The sequence below is a fragment of the Trichomycterus rosablanca genome, chromosome 13, assembly GCF_030014385.1.
Source record: "Trichomycterus rosablanca isolate fTriRos1 chromosome 13, fTriRos1.hap1, whole genome shotgun sequence".
NCBI lineage: Eukaryota > Metazoa > Chordata > Actinopteri > Siluriformes > Trichomycteridae > Trichomycterus > Trichomycterus rosablanca.
Genome location: NC_086000.1, coordinates 20,410,727 through 20,427,020, shown reverse-complemented (window position 1 = coordinate 20,427,020; position 16,294 = coordinate 20,410,727). Strand labels below are relative to the sequence as shown.

Genomic DNA, 16,294 nt, shown 5'->3' with positions numbered 1-16,294 from the left:
AAGTCCCATAGATGCAAACATTTAACTAATGAACTTGCAGAGTAGCAAAAATGTGTGTACAATAAATTACAAATATTTAAATAAGTGCAAAAGTAGAAATTTCTGTGCAATTTCAAATTGCGCGGCGGCACAGTAGATTAGTTTGCATCTCTGGCGCTTGGTGGCAACAAGCAGTGTTTTTTGTTTTGTTTGCATTTTGCCCTCCCAATCTAGTCGTACCCAATTACCCGATTGCAATACGCTTCCTCTCTACTGATGCTGACTTCCACTACTGACCAAGGAGTGTTGTGACCAACACACGTACCCTCCGACACGTGTGCAGTAGACAACTGCATCTTTTACCCTGCACGAGGCGAGTTCATATTGGGCGTAGATTCGCGCGCAGACAGTCACAATCAATCAGCCAGCAGATGTTGTAATTGCATCAGTTATAAGTAATACCCTCTGGCACCCTCCCTACGAACGAGTCAATCATGTCACCTCTGGTGTGCTAGCGTGTTTACCCCTGCACTAACTAAACGCCTAGCAGCGCTTTGTTATTGTTTATTAAGTTTCAGTCATGTTCAGGCTTTATCAACAAGTGGTTGTGTTACCAAATAAGTACCTCTTTGTGTTCATATTGCACTATTTTAAACCCATGATGTCTGGTATTCAGCATTGAACAGTAATGATCTTGCTTGTAATGCTAAGAAGCGCTGAGCGATATCAACAGACTAAAATGAAAACAGACAGAGTGGAACAGGGAAAAATACTGTTGTACTGTCTCACCACTCAAAGTCAGTCTTTGGAAAAGGCCCTTTTTCATTCCAACATAATTGTGCCACTGTGTTTGATGTGGGGCTCTAGTAGCTTGCACAGACCCCTGATTTTTACCCCATTGAACACGTTGGGATTAATTATGACTAGTGCAATGCCTTCCCAAACTCATAAATGCTTAAGCTTAAAATGGGCACAAAAATCTTCAAAAAAGTTGTTAACTACCCTACCCTACCCTACATTAGGTGTCCACATATATTTGTCCATGTAGCGTAACTGAAAATTTCCCACAGTTCATTTGAAATCTGCAATTTGAATGAATGAATCGGACTTTGTCTATCTACACACAGTCAACATGTTTCTAAAATTTCACCCAATTTAATAGTAACATTACAAGCCAAATTTTAGTTCCAAATCAACAAACAAGCCCCCTTTGCTCTTCTTCCTCCTCACCTCCACCTGCCAGTGCTTTCTTCAGCAATTTTTCTGTTTCTGCACACGCCTGCCGTGTCTCCTGGTCCAGCTCACGACCGTACGTCTTCAGCCACTGTCGCAAGGAATCCAGAGGCTTATCTCCCTGGACACACAGAATACAGTCAAGCATGACCATTAGCACTATATGAAAAGGTTTTTGATGAGATACAGTACGTTGTAGAATACAGACAAGCCGAGAAGATGCTGAGAAATGTGGATGCTCATCTGCATCAGACCTTGTTATTGCGGACAGTGACTGAAGCCCCCCTCTGCACCAGCAGCCGTGCAACTTCAAAGTGACCACAACTGAGGGCATCGTGCAGAGGTGTGACCCCATCACAGTATGCACCTCCAGGATCATTAATGTTCGCCCCTTTGTCCAGCAGCAGAGACACAATCTCTGAAACACACAATCATGAAGCAGATCAGCTATGCAGCTAAGTATTAACACCTTAATAAATGAGTAAAGGTAAGATCATGCGTCTGGTACCTAGATGGCCGTAGTTGCAGGCCTCATGCAGTGGAGTCCAGCCGCAGTGATCTCTGGGATTCAGCGGGTGACCCTGTTGAGAGAGGAAAACAGCCGTTTCAACCATGGTTACTCAATGTCCACTAATACTGGATTTACAGCAGCTGATAGAAACTACAATTATTTATTTATTTTATTAGGATTTTAACGTCATGTTTTACAGACTTTGGTTACATTCGTGACAGAACAGGTAGTTATTCATTACACAAGATTCATCTGTTCACAAGTTTAATGTCAAACACAGTTATGGACAATTTTGTATCTCCAGTTCACCTCACTTGCATGTCTTTGGACTGTGACAGGAAACCGGAGCTCCTGGAGGAAACCCACGCAGACACGAGGAGAACATGCAAACTCCACACAGAAAGGACCCGGACCGCTCCAACTGGGGATCAAACCCAGGACCTTTTTGCGACAGTGCTACCCACTGAGCCACTATGCCGCCAATAGGAACTACAAAGACAACTAAGATTTGGCATTGTATTTTATTTGAAGCATGGTGTCGGGGAGGGAGGGAAGGTAATATTCGATTACTGGGACTGGTCCGAGGGTAACATGAAGCTTACTGTGGCTTTCTGTTTATGATACGCAATGTGTGTCAGAGGGATAATGTGGTGATTCATCTCTCTATGATCAGATCATGGGTTGTGCAATCGGCAGCAAATTTACAACCAGGAATTGTAAATAATAAGATTGAGAGATAAATTGGGAAAAATCTGAAAAAATTAGGCAAACACCAAAGATTTTTAGTTAAGAGGGCTTTACTTATGCATTGCCAATTTCCCCACATATGAATGAGCTAGGTTTTAAATATTATCAATATAAAACCAATAATAATAACAATAATAATAGTGATTATTTAAAAAAAATGTCCCTTTCTGTTTTTCACTGTCCCTTTATTAGTGTAGTTCTGAGTCATGTGGAGGGGCAGGTTCACATAAAAAACAATTGCACATGTAAGGGTATGATGCACCTGGAGTTTTTAAAGGGCAAACTATTACATTTTATGATCCAAATATAATATACTTATCTATATTAGCAATATATTTTAGCTCTCAAGCTTCATTCTTACGCCTGAAATCAACTCAACTCTTTTTGGACTCAAGGTTAAAAAAACAAGCAATTATTAGTTATGGATTAGTTGCCATTAATCATTATTTAAAGATGACTAGAGAAAAAATACTTTACTTGAGAACAAGAATTCCCTTCTTTACATGCCTGATTTGTTATATAATTATTATGGAATAAACTTCAGGCCTATAGTTAAGAAACACTCTTTTTGTAAATTTGTTCTTTGGTTTTATTAATTTCCATTTAATTGACTGATCAAATACAAATAATGAAAAATAAATAATTTTTAATGATATTGGGAAAAGTACCTTATAATGCGCCAGCAAACTGTTTAACAACATGCTATAAAAATGAAGCCATATTACAATTCCCAAGGTTTAGCCCACCTGCTCTGTCAGTAACTGGACCTGCTTCAGGTTGCCGTCTATGCAAGCTCGATGGAGCGACGTCTCGCCTTTTTCATTCCTTCGATTCCACTGTGTGTTCAGAGACATTAAGGAAGGAAGAGGTGCATTCAAATAAGAAACTAAATTTATTTTGCTAAGGTTGACATTTTTAAACTTTGGCCACTATTGAGAAAACTTCTGTCTTACCCTCCCACTTTTTTTCCTGCCAGTCACAAGCTTATCATAGCCGTCAAGATCATCATCTGTACAGAGAATAATAATCTTCATTTGAATTTAAGGCACAGCGTTTAAGACACTTTTTATTCAAATAATAATAATTATGATTGTGACTAAATACAATGCAATGAGTTGGAAGTTAAGGGTCTCGCTCAAGGACCCAAAAGTGGCACTCTGGCAGACTTTTAATTACTAGTCCAGTAGCTTATCCACCGAGTTATCACTGCCACATTCTGTATAAACAACCAAGGCATTCAAGCCTTTTTACAAGCCCACTTTTTAGGCCAACCAACTTAATAATTTTTACCTGAGTCCGAGAGCTGGATGTCACTGTCTAAAGGCTCACTGTTTTGCAGCTCCTCCTCCTCTTCTTCATCACTGTCTTCCAAACCACAGCTTTCTGCCTCGCACAGTTCCTGAAGACGGGCCTCTGTCGCTTCCACCTCTGAAGAGCTAGCACGCGTCTGCGCCTTCAACCATGCCCTTAAAACTCTTCTCTGTATCCACAGGCACAAAACTAATACTCAATTCCTATTCACATCATTGTCATGAACAACCAGTTTCAGTAAAGCGCTTACACGTACCGTTGAATGCCAAAAGCTTACACTTGTAAGTAACATGCATGTCATGCCAATCTTTAGCTTTTTTTCTCAATATGCCCATGCTTATTGAATTACTGAAGATGCCCAACAAGCTCATGGTAAGGTGTACACATACTTTTGGGCATATACAGGTCCTTCTAAAAAAATTAGCATATTGTGATAAAGTTCATTATTTTCCATAATGTAATGATAAAAATTAAACTTTCATATATTTTAGATTCATTGCACACCAACTGAAATATTTCAGGTCTTTTATTGTTTTAATACTGATGATTTTGGCATACAGCTCATGAAAACCCAAAATTCCTATCTCAAAAAATTAGCATATCATGAAAAGGTTCTCTAAACGAGCTATTAACCTAATCATCTGAATCAACGAATTAACTCTAAACACCTGCAAAAGATTCCTGAGGCTTTTAAAAACTCCCAGCCTGGTTCATTACTCAAAACTGCAATCATGGGTAAGACTGCCGACCTGACTGCTGTCCAGAAGGCCATCATTGACACCCTCAAGCAAGAGGGTAAGACACAGAAATAAATTTCTGAACGAATAGGCTGTTCCCAGAGTGCTGTATCAAGGCACCTCAGTGGGAAGTCTGTGGGAAGGAAAAAGTGTGGCAGAAAACGCTGCACAACGAGAAGAGGTGACCGGACCCTGAGGAAGATTGTGGAGAAGGGCCGATTCCAGACCTTGGGGGACCTGCGGAAGCAGTGGACTGAGTCTGGAGTAGAAACATCCAGAGCCACCGTGCACAGGCGTGTGCAGGAAATGGGCTACAGGTGCCGCATTCCCCAGGTCAAGCCACTTTTGAACCAGAAACAGCGGCAGAAGCGCCTGACCTGGGCTACAGAGAAGCAGCACTGGACTGTTGCTCAGTGGTCCAAAGTACTGTTTTCGGAAATCAAGGTGCCAGAGTCTGGAGGAAGACTGGGGAGAAGGAAATGCCAAAATGCCTGAAGTCCAGTGTCAAGTACCTACAGTCAGTGATGGTCTGGGGTGCCATGTCAGCTGCTGGTGTTGGTCCACTGTGTTTTATCAAGGGCAGGGTCAATGCAGCTAGCTATCAGGAGATTTTGGAGCACTTCATGCTTCCATCTGCTGAAAAGCTTTATGGAGATGAAGATTTCATTTTTCAGCACGACCTGGCACCTGCTCACAGTGCCAAAACCACTGGTGAATGGTTTACTGACCATGGTATTACTGTGCTCAATTGGCCTGCCAACTCTCCTGACCTGAACCCCATAGAGAATCTGTGGGATATTGTGAAGAGAAAGTTGAGAGACACAAGACCCAACACTCTGGATGAGCTTAAGGCCGCTATCGAAGCATCCTGGGCCTCCATAACACCTCAGCAGTGCCACAGGCTGATTGCCTCCATGCCACGCCGCATTGAAGCAGTCATTTCTGCAAAAGGATTCCCGACCAAGTATTGAGTGCATAACTGAACATAATTATTTGAAGGTTGACTTTTTTTGTATTAAAAACACTTTTCTTTTATTGGTCGGATGAAATATGCTAATTTTTTGAGATAGGAATTTTGGGTTTTCATGAGCTGTATGCCAAAATCATCAGTATTAAAACAATAAAAGACCTGAAATATTTCAGTTGGTGTGCAATGAATCTAAAATATATGAAAGTTTAATTTTTATCATTACATTATGGAAAATAATGAACTTTATCACAATATGCTAATTTTTTGAGAAGGACCTGTACTCTACTTGTTACAATCATTCAATAACAGAAAAGACCAGCTGCAGTAATAATAAAAAATCCAAGAATACTATGACATACATTTCCTTACAAGTGTTTATATACCTCAGACCTTAACTGTATTATCCTTTGCCAGTTTAATAAATACACATATCTAGTACATGATCTTACTGACTATGTAACTAAGTACACCTACTACACAGGTACATGTTGTAGATATACAGTTGGTAATCTGTTGTGAAGCTGGTGCCTTGTGCACCAGTGTAAAGGAACCATTACTGCTGTGACACCAAAATGTTAATCGCACACCAATTTAGAGCTGTTATAAAAAGGAATTAATCCACACCTGTCAGTCAATCAAAAATAACCTTTTTATGAACATAGTATAAGCGTATTAAAAAAAAAACTGGCAATCAAGAGTGTACATAAGAGTTTCTGACTTGTAGTTTGCTTTGCTCTGCTCTCTCAGCGCAGCGTAGTGCAGTAGTATAACTGTCATCCAGTTGTTCCAGGTTCTGCCCATGTTCCTCCTGACAGCTCGCAATGTTCAGCCAGGTCTCACACTCCTAATAAAAAAAAAACATAAATTCAATTTAGTATCAATATTTAAATGCTATTTGTTTCTTAAAATGGTATCAATATGGCAAAAACAATTAAAATGCCAGTCCCTAGTGTGATGTGGTACCTCTTTTGGATTGCCCTGTCTTAGCTTTAGTTCATGTCTGTAGTGTTCTAAAGCTTTGTCGTACTGCCGGAGGTCAGAGTAAGTCGCTGCCAGAGACACATGGATGACAGCCAGCTCTCGGGCAGGTTTCCCCAACGCCTCAGCACAGGATAGCTAAACACACACACACACAACATACAGCATTTTAAACAGTGTATTCAGACATACAGGGGTTGGACAAAATAACTGAAACACCTGGTTTTAGACCACAATAATTTATTAGTATGGTGTAGGGCCTCCTTTTGCGGCCAATACAGCGTCAATTCGTCTTGGAAATGACATATACAAGTCCTGCACAGTGGTCAGAGGGATTTTAAGCCATTCTTCTTGCAGGATAGTGGCCAGGTCACTACGTGATGCTGGTGGAGGAAAACGTTTCCTGACTCGCTTCTCCAAAACACCCCAAAGTGGCTCAATAATATTTAGATCTGGTGACTGTGCAGGCCATGGGAGATGTTCAACTTCACTTTCATGTTCATCAAACCAATCTTTCACCAGTCTTGCTGTGTGTATTGGTGCATTGTCATCCTGATACACGGCACCGCCATTGGATGCACATGGTCCTCCAGAATGGTTCGGTAGTCCTTGGCAGTGACGCGCCCATCTAGCACAAGTATCGGGCCAAGGGAATGCCATGATATGGCAGCCCAAACCATCACTGATCCACCCCCATGCTTCACTCTGGGCATGCAACAGTCTGGGTGGTACGCTTCTTTGGGGCTTCTCCACACCGTAACTCTCCCGGATGTGGGGAAAACAGTAAAGGTGGACTCATCAGAGAACAATACATGTTTCACATTGTCCACAGCCCAAGATTTGCGCTCCTTGCACCATTGAAACCGACGTTTGGCATTGGCACAAGTGACCAAAGGTTTGGCTATAGCAGCCCGGCTTTGTATATTGACCCTGTGGAGCTCCCGACGGACAGTTCTGGTGGAAACAGGAGAGTTGAGGTGCACATTTAATTCTGCCGTGATTTGGGCAGCCGTGGTTTTATGTTTTTTGGATACAATCTGGGTTAGCACCCGAACATCCCTTTCAGACAGCTTCCTCTTGCGTCCACAGTTAATCCTGTTGGATGTGGTTTGTCCTTCTTGGTGGTATGCTGACATTACCCTGGATACCGTGGCTCTTGATACATCACAAAGACTTGCTGTCTTGGTCACAGATGCGCCAGCAAGACGTGCACCAACAATTTGTCCTCTTTTGAACTCTGGTATGTCACCCATAATGTTGTGTGCATTGCAATATTTTGAGCAAAACTGTGCTCTTACCCTGCTAATTGAACCTTCACACTCTGCTCTTACTGGTGCAATGTGCAATTAATGAAGATTGGCCACCAGACTGGTCCAATTTAGCCATGAAACCTACCACACTAAAATGACAGGTGTTTCAGTTATTTTGTCCAACCCCTGTATCAAACATTAGAACAATACATACAATCACTATTCAAGTAATCAAAATGTGCCATGAGACATGAACACTTGCTAATAAAACAGTTTAGCCAAAACTGATTTTTGTTTAATAAAATTGATTTTAAAACTCTATATGTTAGGTTTAGTTTAGATTACAGAATGCTGTCAGAAAAACAGGTAATTACTACATCCAAACAGAAAATCAGGTGATGTTCACCTGTCTGGCATTAGAGGGGGGCACTGAACATTAAAATGGTTTGAGCAGGCTTCTCAGTTTTACCTCCTGAACTAGTTAGTGTTATTTTTCATTAGAGATAGAGTAGATTAATACACATTATTTTTACTGTGCTCAATGACAAAGCAGCCACTAATATTCTGTAAACAGCTTGTGCTGGTCTGGATTCAGTAAAGAAATAGAGGGGTGCCTGCACCAGGTAAGGATCATTAATGGATAGTAATCAATTTCTGACAGTCACCCAGAGAAGCATTGGATACATTCCATCCAGACAGCACAGTTTTATTCAAATTAATGTTACAACTCACTTGCATGTTGAAAACACACTGAAAAAAGGTGTTTAGGTATTTAGAAGCCTAGCTTAGAATTTGGGGGGTAGTGTGTTGATTTTATTTTCTTCACCCAGACAACTAGCTAAGTACTAACCAAGTCATTATAAACAAGATACCAGCTCATAAAACAGAACTGCAGTACCCTTGAAGTTTCAATGCAAAACAATGTCAAAATGGCCTGACATCTTCCCAAGTAATGAAAATGTTATATTATTAATCAAACTATTGCTCTAATAAACTCTTACCTGGGTTTGATAAGCCTCCAGGGCTTTGTTGTAGCAGGCGACCTTGCAGTAGAGATCCCCCAGTGCTTCTGCTAGCCCCAAAGCCTCCTGAGAGACTGCATTACTGACCTGTGTCAAATCCTCCTCTAGCTGAGAGCCACGAATTGCTATGGAAACAGTGTCCAAGCACATCAGCAGAGACAAAGAACTGATAGATCTGATCATACATATGTGGACAAATTCATCTAATGCAAAGTAATTTTCACAAACTCTCCACCCTTCCTCTCACCGTATCTCAGGTCTCTCTTGACTGCCTCTCTTTCTGCAGGCTGCTGCGAGCCTAGGCGGAAAGCCTTCTTTAGTGAGCGTCGAGCTGCCACCCAGTCTCCCAGAGTCAAGCAAACCTAAAAAAAATTCTTAGCTTTTTAGTATATTTTAAGCATGATCGTTTGATAAAGCCTGAGAAAAGAAGTAACTGTTAGTGAGCACAGAAAATGTTGTCCACCCAAACAAATTCCACAAACACACAAAAAGCTGCTGTACGCTAAGCTATGCAAACACTAGGTCTTTCCTAATGCTACTCAGAATGCCATAACTTCAAACGCCCCCCTAATTACGCAATAGTTTAACATCAACTAAATACAAACAGTGATTACAAGCTTCATCTGCAAATGCTTTGCAATACTTCTGAGAACAATCATTACTGTTAATTATCATGACTATTAAAAAACATTTTTGGTAGGTCAGCCACTTCTAGGAATATGTACCACTCTCCCAAATTTAATCTGTTTGAGATACTAGCTCCCATAGTGGTTTGCAGGAGTCCCAAAAAAAGTTAGTTATTTATTTATTAAGATTTTAACGTCATGTTTTACACTTTGGTTACATTCATGACATGACAAGTAGTTAGTGGTTACACAAGACTCATCAGTTCAAGTCTTTAGTGTCAAACACAGTCATGGACAATTTTGTGTCTCCAATTTACCTCACTTGCATGTCTGTGGAGGGAAACCAGAGCTCCCGGAGGAAAGCCATGGAGACATGGGGAGAACATGCAAACTCTACACAGAAAGGACTCAGACCGCTCCACCTGGGAACCAAACCCAGGACCTTCTTGCCTCCAAAACCTAAGTAAAACTTTTCAGTTTAAAATATTCCCAGATTTTCCCAGATTTTCTTATTGCAGCATGGTGTTCTGATTGTCAAGACATTTTAGCTTACTTAACATTGTGGAAAACATTCTGCTTAAGTTATTTTTAGATTGTCAGTAAGTTTATTAAAACCAATTTATAATTTTTTATTTGTTTAATTAAGGAACTAAGGGACAATTCTACACAAGGTTAGCCTATTCGGACAATGATTGGCTCGTCCGAAGGGTGAGAATGCCAGAAGAAATTCCTTATAACTGTTACAAATATGACCTCTGTTGGCTGATCAATAGCACAGAGACAGGTGATAATAAAGATCAGTGAGTGGCTCTCCATGTGTGATACAGATGTCCATGTAAACCTGCTTTGTGCAGGTGGTGGACAAGAATCAGTCAGAAGTCAGTGTCAGCAGCAGTACAGGTTGCGAAATGTAATTTTTTTTTACTTAGATTGTAATGTTTAGGTGCGACAACTGTGTCAAAATAGAAATTTTCACAGCCATATATATTGCCCAACCCCCCTCTCATACCTTGCCTATTATGTAGAAACATTCACTCTCACTAAACTTGTCGTTCATCTTGCGTGCACACTCCTTGCTCTTCTCAAAGCATCGGATAGCAAGGGAGTACTGTCCATTCCGGAAGTGGATGCTGCCCAGATTAAAGTTGGCACGATAGAGATCCTCCAGCAAATTGTTCTTCCTAAAAAGAATAAAGGAACTTGTTTAGTTACAGCACAATGTATTAACAGTACATGTCATTACATGTACAAGCACCCTGTGCAGCATGGCCTTAGTGTCAGACATAAGTGTCTTACTCTGAGATGTAGATGCTCTGACGAATGAAATCACTGCAGCGTTGTGATTCTTTTAGACCATCACAGACAAAGCCCAGGTTTAACAACAGTCGTGCTCTCATTTCACTTAGCTCACGTGCTGACACCGTCCCTGCAAAACATACACAATTTAATTCTCATTCTCACAATCCACTGTTTACAAAAAAGCAACACTTATGGCCCCAAGTCTTTTTAATTTTGATAACTTGACACAATATCCATATAAATATTTTTCAAACCCTTTTCACATTCATTTCTGAGGGGACAAAACTAATCAAATAAAGACAGAAGACCTTCCAGACATCCATCCACTATAGCCAAGCTCTTCTTGAATGCATCTTCTGCGTGCTTCAGGCTGTTCTGTGATTGATCCGAGTCATGGAGGAAGAGGTAAGTCCTGCCAATGGTGGCCAGAGCTCTCTGTTCCTCTGCTGCATCATTGACACTGCGAGCCAGGTCCAGATGCCTCCTCTGGTGCTGGAACAGAAACAACCAACCAAAATTGATGTAAAGTCACAATGAATTCAGAGATGTGATCTAATGCCGAACTAATAAGGTTACTGTTTACCTTAAGAGCATCTTTGATGTTTCCAAGTTCCGCATAACACTCTCCAATCTTGCGATTGGCTACTGCACAGCCAATGATGTCATGCAGGACTTCAGATAGAGCCAGCTCCTGTCTGTGCTCCTCTATGGCCACCTGGTAATCACCTGGGGTATGAAGAATACCAAAAATAAGAATGCTGATACGTGTGAACATATAAAAACCCTTGGAAAATGGAAAAATGAGTGGAGAAATAAAGCAAGAATGAAGGTCTTTTAATCATAGCTTTAGACATAAAAAGAAGCATCTGTGTCATGCTTCATTTAGCTTTAAAATGCTAAATAAATCAGCATAATATTCTTGTCAGAAACGAATCTCGACATATATATATTTACTTTGTGGATAACATTTTTCCCTAATACAGTGTATCACAAAAGTGAGTACACCCCTCACATTTCTGCAAATATTTCATTATATCTTTTCATGGGACAACACTATAGACATGAAACTTGGATATAACTTAGAGTAGTCAGTGTACAGCTTGTATAGCAGTGTAGATTTACTGTCTTCTGAAAATAACTCAACACACAGCCATTAATGTCTAAATGGCTGGCAACATAAGTGAGTACACCCCACAGTGAACATGTCCAAATTGTGCCCAAATGTGTCGTTGTCCCTCCCTGGTGTCATGTGTCAAGGTCCCAGGTGTAAATGGGGAGCAGGGCTGTTAAATTTGGTGTTTTGGGTACAATTCTCTCATACTGGCCACTGGATATTCAACATGGAACCTCATGGCAAAGAACTCTCTGAGGATGTGAGAAATAGAATTGTTGCTCTCCACAAAGATGGCCTGGGCTATAAGAAGATTGCTAACACCCTGAAACTGAGCTACAGCATGGTGGCCAAGGTCATACAGCGGTTTTCCAGGACAGGTTCCACTCGGTACAGGCTTCGCCAGGGTCGACCAAAGAAGTTGAGTCCACGTGTTCGGCGTCATATCCAGAGGTTGGCTTTAAAAAATAGACACATGAGTGCTGCCAGCATTGCTGCAGAGGTTGAAGACGTGGGAGGTCAGCCTGTCAGTGCTCAGACCATACGCTACCATGGTCGTCATCCCAGAAGGAAGCTGACGCACAAGAAAGCCCGCAAACAGTTTGCTGAAGACAAGCAGTCCAAGAACATGGATTACTGGAATGCCCTGTGGTCTGACGAGACCAAGATAAACTTGTTTGGCTTAGATGGTGTCCAGCATGTGTGGCGGCACCCTGGTGAGAAGTACCAAGACAACTGTATCTTGCCTACAGTCAAGCATGGTGGTGGTAGCATCATGGTCTTGGGCTGCATGAGTGTTGCTGGCACTGGGGAGCTGCAGTTCATTGAGGGAAACATGAATTCCAACATGTACTGTGACATTCTGAAACAGAGCATGATCCCCTCCCTTCGAAAACTGGGCCTCATGGCAGTTTTCCAACAGGATAACGACCCCAAACACAACCTCCAAGATGACAACTGCCTTGCTGAGGAAGCTGAAGGTAAAGGTGATGGACTAAACCCAATTGAGCACCTGTGGCACATCCTCAAGTGGAAGGTGGAGGAGTTCAAGGTGTCTAACATCCACCAGCTCCGTGATGTCATCATGGAGGAGTGGAAGAGGATTCCAGTAGCAACCTGTGCAGCTCTGGTGAATTCCATGCCCAGGAGGGTTAAGGCAGTGCTGGATAATAATGGTGGTCACACAAAATATTGACACTTTGGGCACAATTTGGACATGTTCACTGTGGGGTGTACTCACTTATGTTGCCAGCCATTTAGACATTAATGGCTGTGTGTTGAGTTATTTTCAGAAGACAGTAAATCTACACTGCTATACAAGCTGTACACTGACTACTCTAAGTTATATCCAAGTTTCATGTCTATAGTGTTGTCCCATGAAAAGATATAATGAAATATTTGCAGAAATGTGAGGGGTGTACTCACTTTTGTGATACACTGTATATCCCATTTTTGGCTTCATATATGTTTCTTTGATGGCATGTAATACCCAGTACTGTTTGCAGAGAAGCAGTCTAATATTATGACTCTCCCACCTTCATACCTCACTATGGGCAGAATATTAGTGGGATTATATGCATGACTGAATTTCTGCCAAATATTTCTGTTGCATCAAACCACTGGCCCAATTAATCTTAAAGCTATTGTGTGAAGTTTGGATTTACATCTCTGTGCTTCTTTTTAGCAACAACGTTTTGTGTGGGCTGTAGAAACAAGGATGAATGCGGTGAAGGTTACTGCTTTTTGTTTACTGTGTAACTGTTGTTCCTGTTGGTTTCTGGTCATTCTGAAAGCATTTGTGAGTGACCACTGAACTTTGTGGATCTCCCTTTTTATAGGTCTACATTAGTCTTAGTAGTTCACACTAAGTAGTAGTCTACAATTGAGATAGATAGATAGATAGATAGATAGATAGATAGATAGATAGATAGATAGATAGATAGATAGATAGATAAGATAAGATAAGATAAGATAAGATAGATAGATTAGATAAGATAGATAAGACAGATTAGATAGATAGATACGATAGATAGAGTTAGCATCTACCAGTAGTGCAAATACTAGCATTGTGCAAGAAAACAGAGAATATCAGTAAAGTTACATATCTATGAGTAATATTAATATATAATTATAACTATAGCTATTTACATATATGGAATTATATCTATGTACATAGCACTATATACAAAATAGCAATAATAACAATGAGCATATGAATAAAATGCGATTAGTTAGGTATGTATTATAATAACAGTAATAATAGTAAAAGATATGTAAATAGATAACTATACAACTGTAACTACAACTATATAAGGACATTGCTAAATAACTATAACTATATGTATGTATGTAAAACAGTTGTGTAAAGTGCAGGTGCAAATGATAAATAATAATAATAATAACAGTCCAGTGTGTAGTCCGGGGTGTTGGGGGGTTTAGGGGGAACTGTAAAAAGCTTCTTCCCCTAAGCATTAATGCTACACTACTTTTTTTATTTAAGCATCCCAACTAACATTATTGTCATTTTTTATGAGAAACCAAGGCACTATATGGACAAAACATTTTTATTGTATTATTTATTAACTCTAAAGGTATATGATTTTTAAAGATTAATGTGCTTTTTTTTATTTGTGCACTTGCTCATCCTTCAAGAGAGAAAGAAAGAAAGAAAGAAAGAACGAAAGAAAGAAAGTAAAAGTAAGTAAGTATCTATCTTATCTTATCTTATCTAAATACATGCATTTTCTGTACAGATTCAAAAGTACACAAATCTAAAGTGAATAAATACTAACATAACAAGAAATTAAGTTTTCCCCACACTGTACTTTTTTTGGGACACTGTACTTTTTTTTTTAAACCAATGTATGGGAAACAGTGAATTTATCAGGTGTCTGTATATTTGGGGTTCATGGATGATGTTATTATAAGTGTTTCCTACCATTTTTGGCTAGAACCTCTCCCAGCTGATTGCACAGACTGGCTTCCTCCTTTAGATTATTGGAACTTCGGGCTTTAAGTTTAGCTTTCTGTAGTTCTGAAAGAGAAGAAAAATAGAACATAACTTGAAAACACGTATAGATTTACAAAAAGTTAGAAATTAATATACCTGATCTGGTATTTACATGTGTCACCTTTAAATAACTACAGACATCTAACAAAATGTGCGCTTATGGTTGACTGATCTCACACATTAATCTGCTATTGTGTCCTGATCATTAAAAATATACTTTATTAACAAATACTTACGCTTGATCTCTTTAGCAGCGCTCATTGTCCTGGTCAGCAGCAGGCAGTTAGCTTAGCTAACCGCTTAGTAATACGACAAATCAACAAGAAATCCACATGAAAACTAAAGCTGGCATGTTAATATAAAACACAACACTGTTGGGCGATCATGCGCTAACTCTTTATCGATCAGTAACTGCGGTTATAATCGCGATCAAACATCTGTAAATTAAAACATTACTGAATTTAAATTAATGCTCTGTAGTAAACTTAGCTCAGCTCTGTATTCACATCAAGGCGCCAACAACTATGCGCTACGCTGATTGGTTGCTTACTGTGAACGTCACCTGACACCCCGCCCACAATGCGCCTTAAAGAGGACATATTGGTAAGGTCAGGTTACACTAAGCTCTATTGCGAATGGACAGATTAAATCAAACTATACATATATTTAGTTTGACTGCATCCATTAGCCTAGTCTATGAGCAGTATAACCTTAGGCTATTTTAAATCCAGTGGAACTTTTGTTCAAAAAACATGTAAAACAGTAATGATTTTTTTAAATATTGCATTGAAATGTATTAAATCCTAAACACAATTAGGTGAATCAAAACACATCAAAATTTTGGATGTTTTGAAATGGCTAAATTAGGTTAAAATTGAGCTTTTGTGATGGCTCTACCATAGACCTGAACTTAACCAAGTCGTAAATATGTGCATTTTACTGGAAAGTCTGCGAGAAAACCAACAAATGTTGGTTTATATCCTGCCAAGTGAAAAGGTCAAAAATTCAACTGGAGTTGTGTCTGAAGTTTGTTATTGGGTATTAAAAGTGCCTCATCAAGGAACTAATGGACAAACAGCATAATTAAATATTAGGTCTACTTTATGCAAATGTCTTATTTACAAAAAACTCTAACTGAAATGTATTCATTTGAGGATGTTGTTTTACTAGTGCAAAATGTCTAAACCAAGTGTCTACTGTTCAGACAATATCAGTCTGTTATATACAGACAGGTATTTTTTTTAGGAAAACCTATTATTATTTAGTGGAGTGGGTGCTCATATAAATTGGCTCTACTTGCCCCCTTATAAAAAGTGCTTCTCCAAATCTCAGTTAATATAAGCAATATTTCTTTCCTGATTATTTATGTATGTATTTATTAGGATTTTACAGTCATGTTTTTACACTCTTTGGCTACATTTATGACAGAAACAGTAGCCAGTCATTACACAAGACTCATCAGTTCACAAGTTACTGTGGGAGGAAACCGGAGCTCCAGGAGGAAACCCAC

At 39.8% G+C, this 16,294-nt stretch overlaps 1 protein-coding gene across 2 annotated transcripts in view; it reads right to left on the bottom strand.

Annotated features, from left to right (window-relative positions):
* tonsl (tonsoku-like, DNA repair protein) overlaps window positions 1-15,045 on the bottom strand; it is a 36,239-nt gene extending 21,194 nt beyond the window's left edge. For both annotated transcript variants that reach the window (XM_063007805.1, XM_063007806.1), the window contains exons 1-16: window positions 15,021-15,045; window positions 14,713-14,808; window positions 11,247-11,389; window positions 10,972-11,155; window positions 10,661-10,790; window positions 10,374-10,545; window positions 8,986-9,100; window positions 8,718-8,863; window positions 6,452-6,604; window positions 6,207-6,332; window positions 3,761-3,950; window positions 3,424-3,479; window positions 3,217-3,306; window positions 1,721-1,793; window positions 1,467-1,630; window positions 1,210-1,333 (exon numbers count right to left, since the gene is read on the bottom strand). In XM_063007805.1, coding sequence (XP_062863875.1) covers window positions 1,210-1,333; window positions 1,467-1,630; window positions 1,721-1,793; window positions 3,217-3,306; window positions 3,424-3,479; window positions 3,761-3,950; window positions 6,207-6,332; window positions 6,452-6,604; window positions 8,718-8,863; window positions 8,986-9,100; window positions 10,374-10,545; window positions 10,661-10,790; window positions 10,972-11,155; window positions 11,247-11,389; window positions 14,713-14,808; window positions 15,021-15,045 — 1,987 coding nt within the window. The remainder of the gene's footprint in view (window positions 1-1,209; window positions 1,334-1,466; window positions 1,631-1,720; window positions 1,794-3,216; window positions 3,307-3,423; window positions 3,480-3,760; window positions 3,951-6,206; window positions 6,333-6,451; window positions 6,605-8,717; window positions 8,864-8,985; window positions 9,101-10,373; window positions 10,546-10,660; window positions 10,791-10,971; window positions 11,156-11,246; window positions 11,390-14,712; window positions 14,809-15,020) is intronic.
* Between the last annotated feature and the right edge of the window lie 1,249 nt (window positions 15,046-16,294).